At 40.6% G+C, this 22,934-nt stretch overlaps 2 protein-coding genes across 3 annotated transcripts in view; both read left to right on the top strand.

Annotated features, from left to right (window-relative positions):
* Positions 1-1,638, top strand: part of LOC107581343 (transmembrane protein 51-like) — a 5,127-nt gene extending 3,489 nt beyond the window's left edge. Inside the window, exon 3 of the mRNA XM_016266870.1 lies at positions 744-1,638. Within this exon, the coding sequence (XP_016122356.1) occupies positions 744-1,167 (424 nt within the window). The 3' untranslated portion in view covers positions 1,168-1,638. The remainder of the gene's footprint in view (positions 1-743) is intronic.
* Positions 1,639-4,459: 2,821 nt separating this feature from the next.
* The window catches only part of LOC107565209 (ski oncogene-like), a 36,954-nt gene continuing 18,479 nt past the window's right edge, over positions 4,460-22,934 (top strand). For both annotated transcript variants that reach the window (XM_016250529.1, XM_016250461.1), the window contains exon 1: positions 4,460-5,796. In XM_016250529.1, the coding sequence (XP_016106015.1) occupies positions 4,900-5,796 (897 nt within the window). In that variant the 5' untranslated portion in view covers positions 4,460-4,899. The remainder of the gene's footprint in view (positions 5,797-22,934) is intronic.

Below are 22,934 nucleotides of genomic sequence, written 5' to 3'. Positions count from 1 at the left end.
CAGCGCATTTTATGGAGGACTGTTTCCTGATCCTGGGAGAGTAGACTACAAAGCCGGCTGTTCTGACTCACAGACTGTAAGTACGTTTTTTATACATAAAGAATTTGCCACTGACGATTCAAACGCAAGTTTTGAGCAGTGTAGAGTAGCGTTTGCAGTTTGTCATTTCTCCAATCACAAATGCAGACATGGTTTTATGTTTTACGCGGCGCGATGCAATGCAACGCGTAAAAAGAGTATAAGTCATTATAATCCGTAGTTATGTCCCCACTGGATACAACAAATGCCTAGTTTGTAATGGGTTTTAATGTTTTTGTCTCGTCGCTCCGGCCGGGACAAGGCATCACAATATGGTAAGGGACGTAACATTTCCGTCACACGCTTGAGGTATTCGGCCAATCACAACGCACTGGATAGCTGGCCAATCAGAGCACACCTCGCTTTTCAGACCGATGGGCTTTGTAAAAATCGAGGCGTTTCAGAAAGGCGGGGCATAGAGGAGAAACAATAATGTACAGTATGTGGAAAATAATGTGTTTTTTTTTAACCTTAAACCGCATAAACACATTTCATTACACCAAATACACAAAATAATGTTCTTTTTAGCAACATCATATGACCCCCTTTAAATAAATGTAAAAATATATATATATATATCATGATAATATCATGCATCCCTAGTTTTGTTCAGATCCATCTAGATGGATGCAACTCGTGTCTTAATTTCTCTGTGTAAATATTAGGTCAACTGATGAACCAGCGCCCAACTATGATGTTCCCACCTATGAGGAGGCGGTCACCAGCGGAAAGTACCCTGTTCGGCAGAGCAACTTGCGACAGAGTTACCAGCTGCCCTCGTATGAGGATCTGATTAGTGCCGTTGAAAACGAAGGCCAGCAGCCTAGAGAAGGTAATGGCCAAGAGGCCCCTCAGGCAGCTCCTGGCCCCGAACCTCAGCCTGCAGCACCCGTCCGCAGCAGCAGCAGGGCCAGTCGCATCCTCAGACCTTTCAGAGTGCGCAGGATTAAGTCAGAGAAGCTCCACATGAAGGATATTCGTTTGAATATCCAAAATCCTGGACAGAGTGTGGTTGTGACCATCGAACCACTGACCCCACCACCACAGTATGAGGACAAGCCCCCTCAACTACCCACAGAAGCAGTGTAATGATTTCGATCACTGGATTTTGTTGAGTGTTTGCATCTGTGGGTTGTTTGAAAAATGATGACTCATCTGTGCAAAAGCGGAAAGTTTTAGTAAGAGCTAAAAAATGTCTCAAAATCTGCCAAATTATGAAATAGGATACGTTTATGTGTGCTGTCAGTTCTTGGACAAAACACTAAAGCCTACTTGAATGTTTTTTAACAAACTTTTTTATATTTGAAGAATGGATTACAGTAGTGTATCGTATTTTTTATTTAAAACAGTTTGAGTAAGGAATATAAATGCCACAGCGCGTCTTCTTGAGAGCGTCCGAGAGATTTACTTCACAGTTTACTTCCAAAGAACTACATTGTACATTGCAAAGAAAAAGAAAACTAATTCTTATTAAAGAATAACTTACAGCTGTAGAATCCATCAAACTTTTGTTGCCAAATGCTAATTACCGTTTTTAAAAATACATTTTTCATAAAAACATTTTCAAAAACTGTGAGAGCGTCCGAGAGATTTACTTCACAGTTTACTTCCAAAGAACTACATTGTACATTGCAAAGAAAAAGAAAACATTCTTATTAAAGAATAACTTACAGCTGTAGAATCCATCAAACTTTTGTTGCCAAATGCTAATTACCGTTTTTAAAAATACATTTTTCATAAAAACATTTTCAAAAACTGTTTTTTTTTTTTTTTGTTATTCTGACATTTTTTAATTTTATTCTAAATCTGAATGTCCAATTTTTCAGCTCAATTTTTTTATTCTGAATATATAATACATTTGAACCAGATAGTGTGCTGTTGCAGCCATAAAATGCAGGGATGCAAAATTATTTAAAGACTTAATTCTCACTAATTTACTTAACTAATATATTCAGTGCCACTCCAATTAATCCAATTAATAATGTAATTAATATTTCAGTGTGTTTTTGTTAACAATGTGTCACTGTTCTGTTTGCAATTAACTTTGTTTTTTTTTTTTTTATGTATTGCTCATTGCATTTTATGGGTGCAAAATTAAAAAGTATTGAAACAGAATGAAATAAAGTATTCTTAAAACTCATAGGAAAATTTAGTGTAATGATATGTTAGAACAAATTCTGCATTAATATAACATTCTAATAAGTGATATACAAACAAGGGTCTGGATAGCAAACAAAAATGCACCTTGGGGGACTTTGGTTTGTTGGGCAACTCAACACTTAATTTCTGAAGTGCAAATGAGAATTGTATAGATGTGCTAACTATTTCACATGCAGTTTGACTGGACAAACAAGCCATCATGCTGCAGATTGACCATTTTCAATGATTAAAATGTTGTTAACATTCTTGTTAACCAAACTGAACATGGTCCTGTTGATGTCATTTTGTATGTGAGCTAAATAGCCTTCAGTTTAATTGCCTTTTAATTCAGTTTATTTTATTAAGGTGTAAAATCTCGGAGAAGGGATAGATTTGTTGTAGATTTACTTTTGACAAAAGGATTGATACAGGTGATGCAGGTAATATTTTAAAGCAGAAAAGCTCTGTACGTTATTTATTGCTCGCGGGACATAATAAAATTGTTTAAATCTGTGTTTTTGTTCATCTTTATGGTTTCCCAAGTTGAAAAATAATGGCTGCTGATTTGTAGTGACACCTAGTGGCTCAGAATCCTACAAACAACATTGAGTTACAGTCAGTGATGACAAATTTGATCGCACTTCTCCAGCCTAACATTTAACAGCTGTTGTTTGACGTACTGTACTGAATAATCATTTAGGTCTTTCAATATCATGTTTCTCTATTGCCTTTGTGACTAGTCTAGCAGAGTGGATGTGGTAGCTTACGAAGTACGACATGAAGGTGAGTCAATGATGAAAGTCATAGTGTAGTGTACCTTTAAAACAACAGAACACAATTAGGCCCATTAATCTTTTCCCAGTTGAAAATGTAGCCTATTTTCCCAGGCTTCTCTCAACTATGTTTTCTCTGTCATTTCAGACGTCTGCTTGTGTATGGAGTGAAACCTAGGGGTCTGTAGGCTATAGTGACAAGTATTTGAAGCTGAATGAAACTGCATTCATGGATTGCCCCCAAGAGCCTAACACAGTCAATCAGTTATTACATGAACTAGGGTTTCATAAAACGTTGATTGAACTAAGGGCTGAATTTCAAGCAACCCCACTTTATAGGCTTATGTGCCAAAGTGAACCATTAGACAAATGCTTGCCATTTTTAAAGTTCCATGAAAAACAAATTAAGCTGTTACAATAACACCCAATCCAAACAAATCAATATGAGTTATGGCTTCACTAAACTGCATTTTAGAACATTGGTCATAATGACAATTTGAGATAAAAATGTCAAGTCTGTCATAGCTTGATTTTTGTCCAAAAATGATCAGAATGAAGCAATATCACACTGAATGTTATTATAAATAAAAGATTACTATTTTAATATATTTTGAAATGTAATTTACTCCTGTGATGGCAAATATAGCCTATTTTCAGCCGCCATTACTCCAGTCTTTAGTGTCACATGATCCTTCAGAAATCACTCTAATATGCTGATTTGCTGCTTGTTATATTTTTTATTATGGATGATTAAAACAGTTGTGCTGCTTAATATTTTTGTGGAAACCGTTATACATTTTTTTTTCATGATTCGTTGATGAACAGAAAGATCTAAATAAACAGCATTTATTTGTTTTTTGTTTTTTTTAGCTTACAAATTCCTTTACTGTGTCTTTGCGAAATCACTGACCTCAAAAGTAGGCTGTAGCCAGAATTTAATTTGTACATTTCTATTCGCTGTATATTTTTAAAATTGCGTAACACTTTAAATAACTTTGGCTTAAACCATTATTATTAGTTGTAGCCTATTATGCGGCAATCTGTAGGCTAATGTTTTATTCTCATTGGTCCTAATAATAATGACATTTAATAATAGTGTAGTGTACCTTATGTTGGTCTATTGTTTAATTCGTTGTAATGTTTTTCTTAGTGGGAACTTTAGCCTAATCTACTTCAAATCATGTCCGTGTTTATACACTTGCGGAATAATGTACAAGATTTAGTTAACGTAGCTATTAATTTCACGATACTTTGATTCATATATTTTCAAATTCAAATGTACATAAACGACTGCTCTTGCTGTTTATGTAATGTTAATGACCTTTAAAGTTTGTTAATGAAAGTTACTGTAAGCCGCTGTAAGTGAACTCCTCCTCCCGCTGCTCCGCTGCAATGCTTTTACATGTAGTCTGTGTTCCCGCTTTTGCAGCTGCTCAGGCTGCAGGGGGAGGGAGAACTTTTCATGGAACAGCCAGCCCAGGGAGTCAGTCACATTCCGGGCCGGGATTCAATGACTGAACCAGACACAAACAAACACTGAGCGAGAGAGAGGGAGGGTGTGTGTGTGTGTGTGTGTGAGAGAGAGAGAGAGAGAGAGACTCTCATAGTAAAGCGGAGGCAACTGCGCCGACGAGCTTTACGCAAGGCACACATTTTGTTCTCGAGTTGCAGCTGGTCTGTGATACAGCCGGATTGAGAATTACATTTTGTTCAAAACTTTACACTTTTGGGAGGATTTTCTCGTCACTCGGAACTCTGGTTCTTTCTGGTACGACTTAAGATTTGACCATGAAGCAGTTGAATGGATTACAAGGCGGCATTGTACGCTTTCCGAACTGACATGGACTGTAGCGACTCTTTCCGTTCACGTTCACCGAATCTGTTGTGATCAGACTGCCCGGGTTTAAACATGGAGGCTCCCTCCAGCTTTCAGCCGCATCCAGGACTTCAGCAAACTCTCAAGCAGTTTCACTTGAGTTCCATGAGCTCCCTCGGTGGACCGGCAGCCTTCTCGGCCCGGTGGCAGCAGGACATGCTGTTCAAGAAGGACGGTAAGGGCGCCGAGGTGATGGTGAACCTCCCCGCGCAGACGCCCCCGGTCATGCCGGGGCCCCTCTTCATCCCGTCAGACCGCTCCACCGAGAGGTGCGAGACGGTCCTGGAGCGGGAGACGATTTCGTGCTTTGTGGTGGGCGGCGAGAAGCGCTTATGCCTGCCGCAGATCCTCAACAGCGTCCTGCGAGACTTTTCCCTCCAGCAGATCAACTCGGTGTGCGACGACCTCCACATCTACTGCTCCCGGTGCACGGCGGACCAGCTGGAGATCCTCAAAGTTATGGGCATCCTGCCCTTCTCGGCCCCCTCATGCGGACTGATCACCCAGACCGACGCCGAGCGCCTCTGCAATGCCCTCATCTATGGCGGCACGTTCCCACCGCACGCCGACAAAGAGTTGTCGTGCTCCATCGAGCTGGAAAGAACGGAGAAGAGCTTTAAAGTTTATCACGAATGCTTCGGTAAGTGCAAGGGCCTGTTCGTGCCAGAGCTCTACACGAGCCCCAACGCGGCGTGCATACAGTGCTTGGACTGCAGGCTCATGTTCCCGACGCACAAGTTCGTGGTGCACAGTCATAAAAGGCAGGAGAACAGAACCTGTCACTGGGGCTTCGACTCGTCCAACTGGAGGGCTTATATTCTTTTGGATCAAGACTATAGTGAGAAAGAGGAGAGCAGCACGCTGCAGCAGCTCCTCAATGAGTTAAAGGGGAAATTTGACCCGGGGAACAAGCACAAGACCTCTTACAAGGTGAGCTTAACTCTTAAAAACGCACGGAAATATTACGATAAATCTAAATCTGGACCGTATTACTCAAGATAGTTCACTCCCAAATATTGATAATAAAAATGATCAATGGTGTGTGTGACGTGATAATTTCATGTGTTGTGTGCATTTTACTTTATTGATTCTCATACACTTCTATTGACCTTTCTCTTTTTGTCTCTAATCATACAACACCTATTACACCTTGTGCCACCTCAGAAAACTGTCCTATAGGTGTAGCTTTGCTTCAAAACCCAGATTTTACATTGGATATGAGGTAGTGCCTGTGCCAAAATAGTTTATTCTGCCAAATCAAGCAAAAACTGTTTTCATGTAAAACACATTTCTCTCAGTATTTATTTAGTCTGTAATTTTTTCTCTGTTACTTTACATAGTGTTGCCCGTTGTTTTTGAGCGTCACAACATATATATATATATATATTATTATGTAATAACATAATCTACTGCTATCTTTAAGCGTGTTGAAATGAAGGTGCAGCCAGCCAGTGTCCTGCCCCCAACCAACCCCCCTTGCGCATTTATTTTTTGCCTCTGGATGCACTCAGGGGCATCTGCATATGACAAATGGAGCCCCAATTATGTATTTTATGGGAGCCAGAGATAGATGGGGAGGCTTGGGGAAGCCAGTAGTGGAGGAGGAGGAGAGTGCTGTGTAGGACATTGTTTTGTGTGTATGTTTTGGGTGGGGGGCAGTTTGGGGTTGAGGTCACTCTCCAAAAAGCAGTTGGTGTAGGGTCAGCGCTGCCCTTGAGTCTCCCACTGTCTGATCAGGCTCCATGCCAGGGTCAGAGAGACAGCGATCAGACAAAAGCACGGGAGTCTCGGGTTGGCTGCTCCTTCCACGCAGCAGCTGTTGAGTGTGATCGTGCTAATGGGTCTACACACATATATGTATGTGTTACCATGGTGTCACTTCTGCAGGCTTGGGATGCATGGTGTGGCAAACGCAGTTTCATTACTGTGGGAAATGTGAGAGACATGGCACATTTCAGAAATGCAGCGTCATGTATATTTAACGATCACTTCTCTATGGGAAAAGTGTTGGCTGATATTTGTCACTGAGTGGCTAGTTTACACTTTGCTGTGCCTTGCGTCTGGTTAGGCTAAATAAACTCTGCTTTTTTTGTGCAGTTATTGTTAGATGATTAGTTTCGACCTTTTATGGGTGTCCTATACTTGTTTCAATTGTACAATAAGCACATTTCACCATGATGCTATGGTCTGTTTTAACAGTACAGTAGCCATAATGTATTCAGAAGGGTGAATTTTGTGTGGTTTCTATGGTTCATTGTCAGAGGTGTCCCAGTTAGCAGCAAGCTGGTTGGGTCCGTGGGGAGCTGTGTATCGGCCTGTATTAAAAAAAAAAACACTTGGCGCTTTTCACCTAACCTCAGCTCAATTAAGACATTTTTTTTCTTTTCCCTTTATTTTTGTAATTAACCTATTTTGTAAGTAAATTTTCAGTCATGCTAAGAATATTTGCTTTATGGTGTCTTGCTTTTTATTGCTGCTTCCAAATATTACTTTGATGAGAGGCTGGTCACCATGGTTACACAGAGTTTGCTTTATTTTTTAATATCTGAAATATATCAATGCTGAATATATTTAAAATCCAGTCTAGGCTGGCTGACATAATGGGGTAGATCGCAGGGAGAGGGTGGCGAGTTCTCATTAAGAATCTGTCGCCCCTGTCCGCCAGGGCCTTGACATGTGACCTCTCTCCAAAGCCAGTCAACCAACAACCCCCCCACCCCCCTTTCAGACAGTCCGGCCAATCGTGTTCAGCCATTGGTACTTCAGCGGGACAGATGGTTGTTTGATAAAAGACTGAAAAATGCATTGCAAATAAATAAGCAGCAAAACATCACACCAAATTGGTGTAAATTGTTTTTTTTTTTACCAATTTTTATGGATTTATGTAAAAGTATGACCTTATCAATTTGCCATCTTATCCTCTTTAAATATTTAAAAAAATGTTGAATAATAATAATAATTTTAATTATATTTTTACAATTAATGTTTTTAAACAAATTATATTGTTTCATAATATTTTATTTAATATTTCACTTTTTCTGCTTAGTTGTGAAATTGTTTTGGCATTTATATCTAAGACTGAATAAACTGTTTTTGTTTTCATCAAATGTTATGCTATTGAATTATTTTTAATTTAATTTAAAAACCTTTCAGGCATTTTATTATAACTTATTATTTTAATATTTTCTATAATTATCTTTATTATATTATTTTAGTGTTATATTACTTTACTTAACTGAAACTTTTTAATAGTTGTGAAACTGTTTTTGCTTTTATATCCACGACTGAATTGGTGGTTTTACTCCATTTCTAACAATCTTGAACGGATTGATAATGGTTTTGTCATGTTTTTTTTTATTTGGAGTTTCAACTTTCCCTTAAACCACATATTTCAAGTGTATGTGCATTGTCCTGCCAGGAATGAAGTAAGACTCCAGTGAGAATAGTGTTGTGTAATAAACTGGATGCAGAGAGGCCGCGGAGCTTTTAAATGGGGGGGATATCAAACTCCCCTTTGTTCTGCTCCCTCACTTTATCAAATTACAGATGATTCCCAACCTGAGACCAAACTAATCAACTGAGTGTCCGACCCAAGATGGCCACGACCATAATAAATGCGCACGCCTGGGGGATGGAGGTCGCCATGTGCATGTGATTTTGCATTTGTAATGCCTGTATCAGCTGTGGGGAAAAGATTAAAATGAGTGCACGGTCTACTCATTTCCATTCCCATCTGTCTGCTGACCTCGCTGTTGCGGCCCGCGCTGCGTCCCACCAGCCGTGCTGCCCCTTGCTCTGCATCCAGACTGCCAACAATTCCATCCACTTGTCCCAACCCCCTCTCCACCCAAACACAGCAAGTGCTACTTATTCATCCAGCGCAGTCAGGCCACTCATCACTCAGTACCACATAAGGGTGGCCGGCAAACAACCCCCGATGCCTGGGGTTTGACTTCTTTGACTTCTTGTCCGAAATCCACTTTCGGACGCCTATTCTCTGACCGGCTGAATTTTAAAAGGGCGGCTTGATAGGTTAACAATCCACAAGAGATGCTGTCTCATCCCCTCCCTGGAGGGATGGAGGTGAGGGGGTAGTCAGGGGCTCTCAGAGGTTGTGCCCTCTATTCTCTGCTGTGTGACCTCTTGTTTAAAGGGCGTCAGCTGGAGCTCTCCACTGGCTGATGCTGGGGTGAAGACCTGCCGCCTCTTTTGTTCCCGACAGCTTTGTTACTCGAGCCGTCACCTCTCATTGTGTCTCTGGCTTCGTTTTGGTGCCCGTTGCACGACCAATGCCTCCATGGTAATGAGTCTCAAGGCTTTTTGTCTGCGTCTGCTGCCAACATGAAATGCATCCACTGTGGTGCTGTGTTGATTTGGTACCACAATAGCATTGATCTTTAATCGGGATTCGGGATGCAATTAGCAATGAATGTCACTAAATTAAGCATCTGTTTTGTGAGTAAGTCTGCATGATGATGGCATCGGTTAAGATTTAGAGTTGCATGGGCTTGCACTGAATATCCTGGCCACTCTTTTTAGTATAATAAATGAATGGGGCTGTCAAGTTCCAGAATGACCAAAAAAGGGTCCTTATTTCTCTTGCACTATATTTGAAGTCTTCCAAAGTCATTTGATACCTTCATGTGAATAACATACTGAAATGTTAGTTGGAATTCACTTAAAAATCTCAAAAAACCTCCATGCCCTGTTTATGAAATGAGTAGCAAAGATCAAATTTTTGAACAAATTGTTTTTTTCGCAAGACCAGTCTGAATTATTCTTTTGCCATTTAGACTGATCTGGTTCTCAAATTATACAAACCGGTTCAATGTTCAAGTGAAAAAGGATCAGTAAACACAACATATGTTTTGGTCTGTTCCCATCAGGTAACTTGGAATATACTGCACGAGACAAATGGACTGATTTTCATGATGCCTTTACTGTGCCTTTGCATCCTTTTTAAGCTTGAAAGCTCTGTTCCCCATGCATTGAAATTGCACATTATTTTGATTTTTCTCATTTTGTATTCCAAGAAAGCGGTGTAGTGTTGATTTGGTACCACAACAATATTGATATTTAATCGGGATGCAGTTCACGATAAATGTCACTAAATCAGGCGATTGTTTTGTGAGTAAGTCTGTATGATGTCTGATGACGGCATCGGATAAGGTTTAGAGTTGCGCAGGCTGGCACTGCCACCAGTCTGTGGGAACAGATGGCAGAATGATGATGGTGGTGTTGTTTTATGATCAGTTTCACAGATCAGGCCCCTTAGTCGATAGTGATCATCAGCTTCATGATTAATATGGCAACCCATCTGCTCTGGAGATGGAAAATCCTGAACTACACAGCTGCCACTGTGCAAGAAACCCAGTGCCTTAATTGAGCTGCTTGAAAGTCCACTAATCCGAAACTGCTCTGCGAAGTCCACTCGGACGAAATTTCATTCTGATGGAAATGGCTTAAATGTAGCTTTAATTTTAGTGTTGTATCTCTCGCCCTTCCTCATTAGATGCACAACCTTGTACGACTTTATACTCCCTCCCTGATCCATCCTCATGAGCTGTAGGATGCAGTTTTATATAATCTACTTGGAATTTCAATTATTTCTCGGCCAGCCAGAACAAATGAGTAATATATCTTAAAAAGTGTATTCCTGATCTGAATGCGGTCGAATTTCAGATATGCACCAGTTTTGTTTCACCCAAAAGAAATGAGGAATCCAAACAACCCACTGCGTATTCCTGCATTGTGCCTTGCCTACAGTGATTATTTGAAATTGCATTTACACAAATACGCCAAACTAAACCACTGCTGAAAGAATCTGGCGTTCTGAGACATACTTGATTGCGTTTACTTCCTACAGCTGTCGACTTCTGTTAGAGCTGCTCAGAGAAGGGTGAGGACTGTGTGGTAAAGATGGTTCCTCAGGGTCTGTCTGTGGGATGATGCAGCTTCGGTCTGCGTGCGTGTGCCATATGACAAACTGGCATGTTGCTCTAGCCTACAAACCTCCCACTGACCGCCCCCAAAACTACCATGAGGATAAGCTTTTGAATCTCAAATTATTTTTAAATGTTCAAATAGCATTAAGTATACGTGTTGCTTGGTCACATCCATGCACGTCATAGATTGACACTGGGCACTCTGCATCGGTAATGAGGAAGAATCAACATTTTAGCCAAGCATAATTAAAATGTTTATAATCATTTTATACTATTAATATTAGCAATTAATGTCAGAGAGCTGTAGTCAAGCTAATGCACGTGACTACTTGTGCTGTGTAGGTGAAGTGAGTTCAAATCCATCCGCTTGCACTGTTTCATAAACTTGCTCCCCCCTCATTGTTTCCTGTCCAATCTTTGCTTCCTTCTGAGGCCTTAAAGGGAACAAAAATGGAAAATTTTACCATTATTTACTCACCCTCATGAAACACAATTTCTTCTGTTGAGCATAAAAGGTGAAAATTTTGAAAATCCTGGCCATTCATTACTGTATAATAAGTGAATGGGGATGTCAAACTCCATAATAATGAAAAGAACCACAGATGTAACATAAAAAGTGAACCATACAACTCTTGGATTATTTTTCAAGCCTTCTAAAGTCATTCGATACCTTTGTGTAGAAAACAGACCCAAATGTCAAAATTCACTAAAAATCTTGCTATCGGCCCTTGCCCTTGTTCTTGAGAGAAGTAGAACTGTCATATCAGTGATCCAGTTGTTCTTATAATTTTTTGGGGTAAAACCAGTCTGAGTTCTTCTTTTGTAAATTAGGCTGATCTGATTCTGATGCATTGTTCCCATGAATAGACCACTGGAAGGGAAAATTATCAGTAAACATCACAGGTTTTGGTCTGTTCCACATGTAAAGCTGTCACAGGAATTTGGAAGACTTGGAACATAGTGTGTAAGTGTAATTAGTTTCATGATGATTTTTAAGCTTGAAAGCTCCGGTCCCCATTCATTGTAATTGCACATTATTCAGACTTTGTTTCATGGAAGCAAGAAAGGTCTATGGGTTTGCAACAGCATGGGGGTGAGTAAATAATGAATTTTCACTTGCAGGTACTGTACTTTTAAATACAAAATAGTGGCAGATTAATTAAATTATGAGCAAGCTGTATTTTCTAAACCACACATTGAAAGTTGGTTCTTTTCTAGGCTAAGGGAAAAAAGCTCCTGTTTTTTATGTGAGCTGTCTGGGCCTTTTATGAAAAGAGGGATTTTGTGTTTTTAAGCAGCCTGTGGCCTCTCGTTCACTCCTCAGAAGCACGCAGACGGCTCTCGCTCCACGTCCAAGCAGCATTATTCAGAAAACTTCTGTGATTGGAGAGTCAGTGTAGTTGCTAAGCAAAGCTGCTCTTCCTGTGCTAAATAAGAACTTGATGCTTCCTGGCTGGTGGGCTGAGCAGAGCGTGCCAGCTCTCTCATGCTCGACTCTCACTCTCACACACATACACTTTCTCTTTTTAACACATACACAAACAAGTCTCTGCAACACACGTATCCAGGCCTTCTCATAGTGATTGTGTTACTGAGGAATACAAGGTTCTGTCCCAGCCTTGCAAAAAAAAAAACAGAAGAAATGGTGATGTCAGGATGACCTGATCTGTAACCTCCATTTCCCTATCACTCTCGGATGAGTGTGAGTCTGTGTCTCTCTCTCTCTATCGCTCCTGCTCTCTGGGTGGTGCAAGGATGGAGGTTTTCCTGAGTTTGCCCTCCCTGTGTTTGAGGCTTTGGGTTATGAGGCACATTCAGATTTTTCCAGAAAGGCTGATTCACTCCTCCAGCCCTCAGACAGCTGGCAAGGCCTCCATTTTCCAGTCAATGTGATGGTCCACCGCAACATGGTGTTTCAGAAATGCTTCTGGAACGCTCTACAAGATGGCGTTCTCAAAAACGGAAAGTTCCTTTGCTTTCATATATAATATAAAGTTGTTTTTCTATACTGCATCTTTCTAAGGCTAATGCTGTCAAGTACCATGTTTAGTCAGTAAAAATCATCTGTTTAAAAATATTCCCTTTTCCATGCTTCATCAAATTGACTGCATAATACATGCAGTAAATCTACTGTTACTTAAAGGAATAATTTACCTGAAAAAATTAATTCTCTCATTATTTACTCACCCTCTTAGTCATTAGTCCATACTGAAAGTTATAAGCTTCAAAAACTTGGTTTGTTCACACCAAGATCTGTAACTGTACAGATAACTATTACGATAACTATATGAGCATCCACAGCAATGGAAGATAATATTCTGTTTATTATAAACATGCACTGCAGTTTTGTTGTCTGCTGCTTTAAATGCTCGAGCTGGTTTGATTTGTCAATGTTTGTTTTCATTATTCATCAGCTGGAAAAAAAATTCTGATGCTATCACTCCTTTGTCTTGTTATCATTATAGCTGTGTTGTGAACTTCCCTTTTTTTATAGAATTACAGCTATTACTAGAACTTTGTCATTTGTAAAGGCCATAACACCATACATTTAGATGCATATGCCATAATCGTATTCTTTTAAAACCATACAAATTTGTGTTAGAAACAGACCAAAACTTAAGTTATTACTCAATAATAATTTCTCCACTCCAGTGATTCTTTGAATCAGTGACTCCAAGAACTGAATCGGTCTGATTCATGAATTGAACTGATTCCATTCCAAGTTCCATTTGTGATTCACTGAATCAGTGCCTCGAGAACCAAATCAGTCTAATTTGTGAACTTAATCAGATTTATATTCAATTCAGATTCATTCAGAATTTAAAGGGGTCATATGATGCGATTTCAATTTTTCCTTTCTCTTTGGAGTGTTACAAGCTCTTGGTGCATAAAGAAGATCTGTAAAGTTGCAAAGACTAAAGTCTCAAATCCAAAGAGATATTCTTTATAAAAGTTAAGAGACAGCCACACCTACCTAAAACGGCTCGTTCTAACACGCCCCCACATATCTACGTCACAATGTGGGACGATTTGCATAACGCCGCCGAAATGTTCACGCAAAGAAAGAATGCGTAACTTTTATTCTCGCTGTAGTTTTGTTGTTTCCGCCGCCGTGTCGTATTCCTGATCCTGGTAGAGTAGACTACAATGCCGGCTTTTCTGACTCAAAGACTGTAAGTACGTCTTTGATATTTAAAGAGTTTTTATATTTTATGTATTTAAAGCAAGTTTTTTTGGGCAGTGTTGAGTAGCGCTTGTTGTTTGTAATTTCTCTGATCACAAATGCAGACATGGTTTTATGTTTACGCGGCGTGATGCAACGCGTAAAAAGACAGTATAAGTCATTATAATCCATAATTATGTCCCCACTGGATGCAACGATTGCCTCGTTTATAATGGGTTGTCATGTTTTTGAATCATCGCTCTGGCTACATTTCATTTCACCAAATACACAAAATACTGTTCTTTTTAGCAGCATCATTCTTAAATGTAATTTAAATTTTTTACAATCAAATATAGGAGAAACAATAATGTACAGTATGTGGAAAAAATGTGTTTTTTTTTTTACCTTAAACCGCATAAACACATTTAATTTCACCAAATACACAAAATACTGTTCTTTTTAGCAGCATCATTCTTAAATGTAATTTAAATTTTTTACAATCAAATAACAGTATCCACGGTGCAGAGCACAGTACCCATGCATACAATATAAAGACTTCTGTTCTTTGTGATTCTTCTGTTTAACCCGTTTTTCTTGTTATTCTTCTATCCGGTAAGTTAAAAGGCAAAAGCAGATGAATAAAAAGAAAAAAGACAGTTAAAAGGTTACAGAAGGGAGAAGGAAACTTGTTCTTTTATGTTCCTCAGTGGCACCAACAAGCAGACCTCTTGTAAGCCATCTCCCCCAGTGGCTTGAGTGTGTGCCAGATTTTTGCTTGGCACAGGAGATCAGGTATTAAATGCTAGCGAAGCACAATGAAATGTGGTGTGCTGTTAAACACATACTAAATTTCTGCTATTGGAGCCTTTAGCAATGCGACGCCGAGGCCTGGAGCGAGAGCCCATATCAAACGCATTCAGCACGGCTGCCTCCTCGCTCTATACAGCACAGTGAGGTTGTGTGGGACTACTTATCCAATGCCAAAACTGCTGCCACTTTCTTTTTTTGCGGATGACACCCCCTCACTGGCTACTCTAATTCCAAGCATCTGTTCCATCGCTTCTCTCTCTTTCTCTATTCTCTCCATTTCTCTTAGGAAGGAGCTTTATTCAAACAGCCTGATGTGTTGTTACAGACATGTCACCCTCAATTACTCAGTTGTGCTCTGCCTTGGCTTCTTTCTCTCTCCTTCTAATCCATCCATTCTCTCTGCCTGTCTCTCTTTCGTTCTCTCTCTGCAGTGAGCGGGACAAGCACGGGGGAGGGACAGTCAGCTCATCATGTTCTAGATATTAAAAATATAGATGCCAATGCTATAAAACAGACTAATCAAAGATTTTACGTACTACGAACATGCATTAAATTGATCAAAAATGACAGTAAGATGTTTGTAATATTACAAATGTTGACGTTCTCTACATCAAGAATCCTGAAAATGTATTCTGGTTTTCACAAAATTATTAAGCAGCACAACTGTTTTGAACATTGATAATAATAAGTGGTTCTTTTAGCACCAAATCAGCATATTAGAATGATTTCTGAAGAATCACGTGACTCTGAAGACTGGCTGATGAAGATTTTCTGGCTGGGCAGTCTTTCCTTCCTCTCTCTGGCTTGTAGGGCAATGTGATAGCGTGCTTGTACCCAGTGTCTGCTTTTATTTATAGTGCGCCAGTGACCACAGACTGAGCAAGCCTGAAATAGGCAGCCTCTGATCCCATAATGACCCAGCTATTATCAGGCCTGTGTCTTAAATTGGGGACCCGCTATCGTGGTCGAGGAGGACAGAAAGCTAGCTGCTAGCTTACAGCCTCTCTTAAAAATCCAATCTGCTTTGCGGCTTATTGTAAGTAGGGTAATCACTGTTCCTTCGGACAGCTTCAGCTTTATCGTGTCCAGTGTACTAGACAGACTTTAGCTGTTGCGGCGCAGACACGGTGTTACTCGCCTATCGAAAAGAAACAAAGCAACCTCGGTGGCCGATCGCAGGCCTTCCACTCCTTGAGTTCTCTCCAGCGTTGGAAAGCTGATCCGATATTTACACGGGTCCTACTTCTTGCCTTATTGCCTTAAGCCTTCTTTTGTTCTGCAGACATTTTCCTCTTTTGTTTTTTATCCGCCATCTCTTATCTTTCTGTCGCTCGGCTCGCTAATGTCCGTCCTGTGCACTGAACGCTCTCTCCTCCACATCATGAGTAGACACGCCCCTTACTGCTGATTGACTACAAGTTTGTTTTGCTAGTCGGCCCGAATCAGTTTTCTAAAGCGTTTTTGAAAAATCGCTTACCCCACCTTTAATTAGTTTCGCCATATAGCGCTCTTGGTTTGCTTGTCTGCGGCTGTCTCCTGGTGGAGTCATCAGCTCACCTGGGTTACGGCGCAACAGAAGGCTTTAATTGTTTGGGACTTTGGTTAGGAGGAGGCAACACTGAGGAGTGCATGCAAAAGCTGAAGAGGTTGAGTGTGAATGAAGTGAGGAATGTGGGATTATGGTGTGACTTGACTGACGCACAGAGCTTTGATGTGTGGTAGACGTGAAGTCAGCTTGTAAAAGATTTGCTCAGCATGCATAGGGGAGGTGATAGATTCATAAACAATTGCCATGTGAGATATCCAAGGGCCTTTTTTCTGTACACGTCTTTTAAAATAATGTTTGGAACTACTATAATAATACAGTAATATTGCAATTTAAAATAACTATTTTCTAATTTGATATAGTTTAAAATGCTATTTATTCCTACGATGACAAAGCTGAATTTTCAGCAGCCATGTTTGAAATGTTTTGTAACGTTATCAATTTAATATACCCATATGAATGCATAATTGGGTATGTGGGTATGCTGGTCATTTTTAGCCATGTTTTTTTTCTCCAGGGCCTGCCTGAACTCTCATGGGCAAAAACAAGTTTATCCCTGGCTGGAGTCTTATATAAGTTTATACCGCAGGACATACATATAAAAACCTAAATGGGTATGATAGGAAAGGAATGTCTGGGTCAAACCCTGCAAAGCAGGAATTACAACCGCAGTAAAACGGCCATGACGGTGTTTCTGCGAAACGGTCACTCTGACAAATATGCAGCTACGCGGGCTGCTCAATTCACACGTTTTAGCTGGTCCAACTGTACTGGCCGCTGATAGAATTAGTCTTTCCAAAAGGATTAGTCACCCTATCATCAAGCCTTCTCCCTAATTTATCTCCCTTTGTTGTGGTGCAGGCTGCATTAAATGGGATCAGGGGCCTTGGCCAGAGACAGTGGGAGGAAGTGGCCCTTTGTGTGCCTGGCAGGTGCACAGGGTTGTGGAATGACACTGGCATTTGCCTGTAGGGGGGTTGGGGGGCATCTGCGTGTTTGAGGCCAAACCTGTTGGTTTGAAAGGGAGTTTGGTTGGGAATGCATTTTCTACCAAACTCTTTCTGACTGTCGCCGTCTCTTTCTTCCCTTAACCAGCCTCACCACTGGATAAGTGCTCCTGAGATATCCCAGAAACCCTTGCAACTCCACTTGAACCCTTAATCAAAGGACTCCTCTGGGGTTGGCAGTAAATTCTTCAGGCAAATGTTTTTTGCACTCCCTCTGTCTCTCTTCCTCTCACTCTCTCTTTCTTCTGTACTCCCTCCTCTCTCGGTTTTCTCCGCTCACATCTGGTGAGCAGTCCTTGTCTACTTTTACTGTTCTGAGGTCATTTTCATCCTATGAGGAAAGTGAAACCTTATGAGGGGAACTGCCAGGGACATGCACAGCTAGGAGGGGTTGTTACAGGCCACTTTCGTGGGGCTCGATTTTCTTTTATGCTGTTTTACCAATGTCTGTTAAACAGGCCGTTCTTGGCTATTCAGAAATGTAAGATGTCTTCATCCCAAATCTCTGTCTGAAAATCACATTTGTGCTACAGCAAAAACAACTCTGGAGATGTGTTGAGCGCTATGAAATGTTTCATGAAAGAAACCCACCAGAGCAGATTTCGAAGTAGTTTTTCGCCTCCCCAACATCGTTTTTTTTTTACCAGTTTTTCAAGGCCATTTATAACACTATTTTCATTGAAATCCCTGACAAGCCTAGGCTGCGTTTTGCTTGCAGAAGGCCTCGCTGCAAAAACCTGAGACAGCTGTGGCCGCTGAAGTGTTCAGCATTCAGCAAGGAAACCAAGTGCTGCATATGCAGAAAGTGGGAGACGTTTCCTGGAATGCAAACAACCTCCCTGTCTGATTTTTACTGAAAATGGGCCAAAGAGGTGTCTTCTGGAAGGATTGTGTCTTTATTTAGATTCAGAGATTCAGACTGTCCTTTATAAATGATCTACGCTCCTTTTAGCACCACTAGTTCACTGTCTGTAATCTCTCTTCTTTCTTCCTCTCCTCCTTTCATCTCTCTCTCCTCCTTTTCCACCAGAGAACATGAAGAAAATGTGCTGAAGCTGCATTTGTCCTTGCTGGCTGACACAAAAAGCTAATTTAGGGCTCCCCTCCCTTCTTTCAATTAAAGCATCTCATGAATATGGAGTTTTCTGTCCGTGGTGGTGAAGGACTCCAAATGAGAGCTTGCTTGTAAAAAATATAAAAGTGATTAAGCTCAAACAGTTGAAGAATTTAGAAAGAAGATTAGGGATTAGGCTGAGGGCACATGGTGTTGGTAATCATATTTATGCATATTAAAGCCCAAGGGGATTTTCAAGAATGCATAGAAATGCATGAATAATGAGTTTCTTTGGCCTCCTTCAGTCAGATGTTGCTGATTAAACTGGTCAAATGCTTGTATCAAACCCTATTTAGATCAGGAAGAATTTGGCCCTGCTGTTGTCACGAAATATTTCAAAAGTATTTCATTCTTTTCCCGCTAATTTTACTTTGTAAACAGCTGATTTGTCTTAAAGATTGACAGGAGGTCACCTCGAGTTGTTTCAGCTAATACACATAGCTTCAAAACAGACCCAACCGATGCCATTTGATGTCATTTGAACGGTGTGAAAAGGAGTGGTCCAGTCCTCTGTGTTTTACAGCAGCTCTGTCAGCTTAATGAGGAGAGTGTTAAGCTCTATCACTTCAATTGCCTGCAGTCCCAGCACCCCTAATGGCCCTGGAAGCCCCGGCCGGGGTTATAGAGAGGTCAGGTTGAATTACAGAACATAAACAACAACACAAGCCTCCTATCACCAGAGAAAATAAAAGCAATGGCAGCTGAGGTAAGAGGTTGGAGCTGATGGCAGTTGTTGGTTTTTGGGGGGTGGGGGGGGTTGGGGAAGCAGCTAATCTCTTGAATTGATAACTAGCAGAGAAAATTATTGATTGATTGATTGATTTTTTTTTTTTATGGTTATCTTGCACTTGTAAACTCTCTTTGACCTGGATGTGCAGTGAAGTAAAAAAAAATTACTTTTTATAGATAGATAAATATAGATATTCAAATAGATATAGATATTCAGATATATTTAAAGCGATAGATGGGACAGACAGCTATTTTGATAGATATATGGCTAGATAGAGAGTGAATGTCAGTTCACCGAGGTCAGCTGGTTTTACTAGAGCTGGAGACGAGTCCAGAGACAAGGGGTCCAGGGGCACACAGACTCCCCCACCATCTGGCAGCCATAAAAGGCTTGGAAGTTGGAGTTTTAGGGGGTTTTTACGACCTTGCAGGGCGAGACATGGCAAGGCACTCTGTATGCCCCCAAGCTCCTCAGCTTCCTCCACAGCCTTCTATTGCAGGTCAGAAGTTCATTGCCTTTCTCCCCTTTAAAATACCTCGGAGCTTTAGTAAGTGGGAAGTAGGCTTTATGCAGGCATCTTTTGCATGTGTCTGTCCACGGAGAGAATTTTACAAGGCAGGACAGCAGACGTGATTCACACAGATGGCGAGAAGTTGGACCCTGGTGAGTCAACAAATTATTTTTTTGTCGATATGCGTCATCATGTGCCTCATCAATTCGCTCTGAAACTTCAAACAGCCCCACTGACACGGAACGGAATAATAATGAGATAAAAGTAATAAAAAAATCTCTTAGTTGGTCTCAATTCAAAATAGTGTTAGGATTTGTGTATATTATGTTGCTACAATCAATTCAAAAGGTCAGGAAATAAATAAATGATTGTGGAATTCATGCACGCTGCCTAAATTCCTGTCTGATATTTACCGTTCTACAATCCTATCTCGCGTGCTTTGCTTATTGGGCTTTCAGGTCTGATCAAGTCTGGATTCCTTTAAAAATTATATCCTCCAAAAAGGCTGAAAAAACTTTAACACCTTCGGCAGCTCAAGTAACAATGCCCTCTCATAAATATCAGGTAACAGAGAATCAAACTGAGAAGGCGTAAAGACAAATTTGATCCTGTATTTTTTTTTCCATTAAGAAATTCAGTCAGAATCACAATGACCTTTTTCCAATTTCTTGGCCTTGTTTTTGTTTCCTGTCTCATTTCCATCTAGTGTATCTCAGCGTGGCTGAGTTTCCAGTCTCTTTATGGCCCCCACTCGTTTCAGCATCCTCTATAGAGGACGAAAAATGCTGACAGTGGAAGAGAAAAAACTGTGTTTGGCAGGCACGCCCTTGAAGGTTTCTGTGTCACTCAAGCCCATTGAATTTTTAATTATTTCCTGGCTGTGGTATTCTGCTCTACTTCACTAGGGCGCCTGGCTCCATGCTGTCTCACAGCTCAGATGGTAGACACTGTGTTAGACATTTGCGGTTAAATCTGCTCAAATCCTTAGACGCCTACTGCAAGCAGGTGAGACCTTGGTTCGAGAGGCTTTTTTAAAAGGATAGTTCACACAACTAAGACAATTCTGTCATTTACTCACCCTCTTGTCGTTCCAAATCTGTATGACTTTTTCTTCTGCAGACCACAAAAGAAGATATTTTGAAGAAGTTTACAAATGTTGCCATCCATACAATGAAAGTCAATGGGGACTTTCTCTGTATTCGCCAAAAACTTTTTCTTTTTTTTTAATAAAACAGAATTGGAATGTCACAAGAGTGAGTAAATTATTTCTTTTTTGTGTAAAGGATCCCTTTACTCTAGCCAACGTTTTGTTGGTGCACATGCAAAACTAAATTGCCCATATTTACAGCGCCAGTGTTTCCTGAAAGGGGGTCTGCTGGAGACAGACGGCACTTCCCACTTCGCTATGAATACTGCACGCAGCTTTTGTCTCTCAGACTGATGCATTTAGCATTCAGATCCATCATTATTCCCTGCCCGGCAGACAGCAGTAATGTAATCTCTGTTGATTTACGGGCAGAAGTGTGCATCCCAACTCCCAACAGCTGGATCTGCTCTGTTTCAGTGCTGTCTGATCATGCCTATTGTATTTGCCCCTTATAATTATTATAATAATGACTTCAAATGCATTTGACACCAGGACCTCTGATTGCACTTGACAAGAGCTTCTCCAGGCTGGTGAGTTGCACATCAAAGACGCATTCGGAGGGTGGTGCGGTTCGAGCATTTGGCCAGAGATTTATTGAGAGGCTATTAACATATTTCAGGCCGTCTCTCCCTCACTTTTCCGTGTCATGTCGAGGTCTCCCGAGTTCCAAGAGAGGAAAAGAGTAATAAGAAAGAGAGCGGGAGATTTTGAATAAATGGCTGGAAATAATGATCTCTGTTCTGAGTTAGTGGTTACATCAATAGCAGTGATTCAGGGAGGAAAAATGCGGTTTATGTCTCTTTAAGTCTCTAGGCTGTCTGCAAAATGCATTAGTCCTGTGGAGCAGACACAGGCCAGGGCAGAGGGAGGAGCCCAAGGCTGCAGAGGGGGGAAGTGCTGGAGGATGGAACAGCCGCAGTCTGGGCCTCCAGCCTCCTGGCTAGACTGCTCAAAGTTATTATTGAGTTCCTGAGCACCTCCCCCCCTCCCTGCCATACTGGTGTCTGTTCACCCTGTGCTCTTGTTCTCTCAGGCTCGCTGTGTGTGTGTGTGTGTGTGTGTGTGTGTGTGTGTGCGCGTGCTTACTGGCTGACAATTCACCATTGGCCTTATACAGTAACACAGCACACTTTAGCATTTTTAAAAGAATCTTCAATCTTTTTTAAGAATTAAAACTTAATGGTAACACTTTGCAATAAAATTCACTTGGCTGACATTGGTTAATGCATTTGTATCCTGAACTAACAACGATTTCTTTATGGTTTGTCTTAATTTATAAATATAATATTGTTTATTGTTAATTTATCTTGGTTTAAAATTCATTAACTAATGTTAATTTATACAACCTAATATTAATTGCATTAGTATGTCCAAAAATTAACATTAACCCTGCATTAACTATTGGTAATAAACTGTTCCCAATTGAATTGAAGGTGGTCTTTATAATAAGTATTACATGTTAATATAAGCAGTTATTATTACAATAACTTACCAGGTCTCAATTTAAAAATCAGTCAATAATCAGTAACGCTAGGGGTGTGCGATATGACGATTTTTGATCGTGGACGATTAAAATGTCTCCACGATCTGCTTTTTAAGAAATATCGTAGTATCGTGCTACAGCACACGTTCTATCAGATGCAGTTCTGGCGCCTCTGTCTCAATATACTGTACAACGCAACATACATTTACATCAGTATTAACTCAGCGGTGGACACTGCACTTATTCGCAATCACAAAACTACATTATTTGCATGTGCTTTAGAGCATTGCTGGTTAAACGTTTAATTCACGTGCTGCTCTGATGTGCGCCTTTTCTGAGCGCCTACACCCAAAGCGCGCGCACTAAAAAGCCTGTTAAACAGTGCCTGAAGACTGAACTAAGTTATCTTTCGCGCTAATACTGTCAAAACACACATGGTTTACATATAACTAGTTGGTTATATCTAAAATGAAAGTAAAGAGTTGAGAGAAAAACAGATATGTGCCTGTATATTAGATGCGTGCAGGTCTTAAAGGGACAGTAATAAATATGCTGCCTACTATCATTAAAGGGGCATACATTTCTTCTAACAGTTGTTGGGGGGGGGGGGGC

The sequence above is a fragment of the Sinocyclocheilus grahami genome, unplaced genomic scaffold (assembly GCF_001515645.1).
Source record: "Sinocyclocheilus grahami isolate Dianchi unplaced genomic scaffold, SAMN03320097.WGS_v1.1 scaffold3.1, whole genome shotgun sequence".
NCBI classification, from domain to species: Eukaryota; Metazoa; Chordata; class Actinopteri; order Cypriniformes; family Cyprinidae; genus Sinocyclocheilus; species Sinocyclocheilus grahami.
This window is presented reverse-complemented; position numbering and strand designations above follow the sequence as displayed.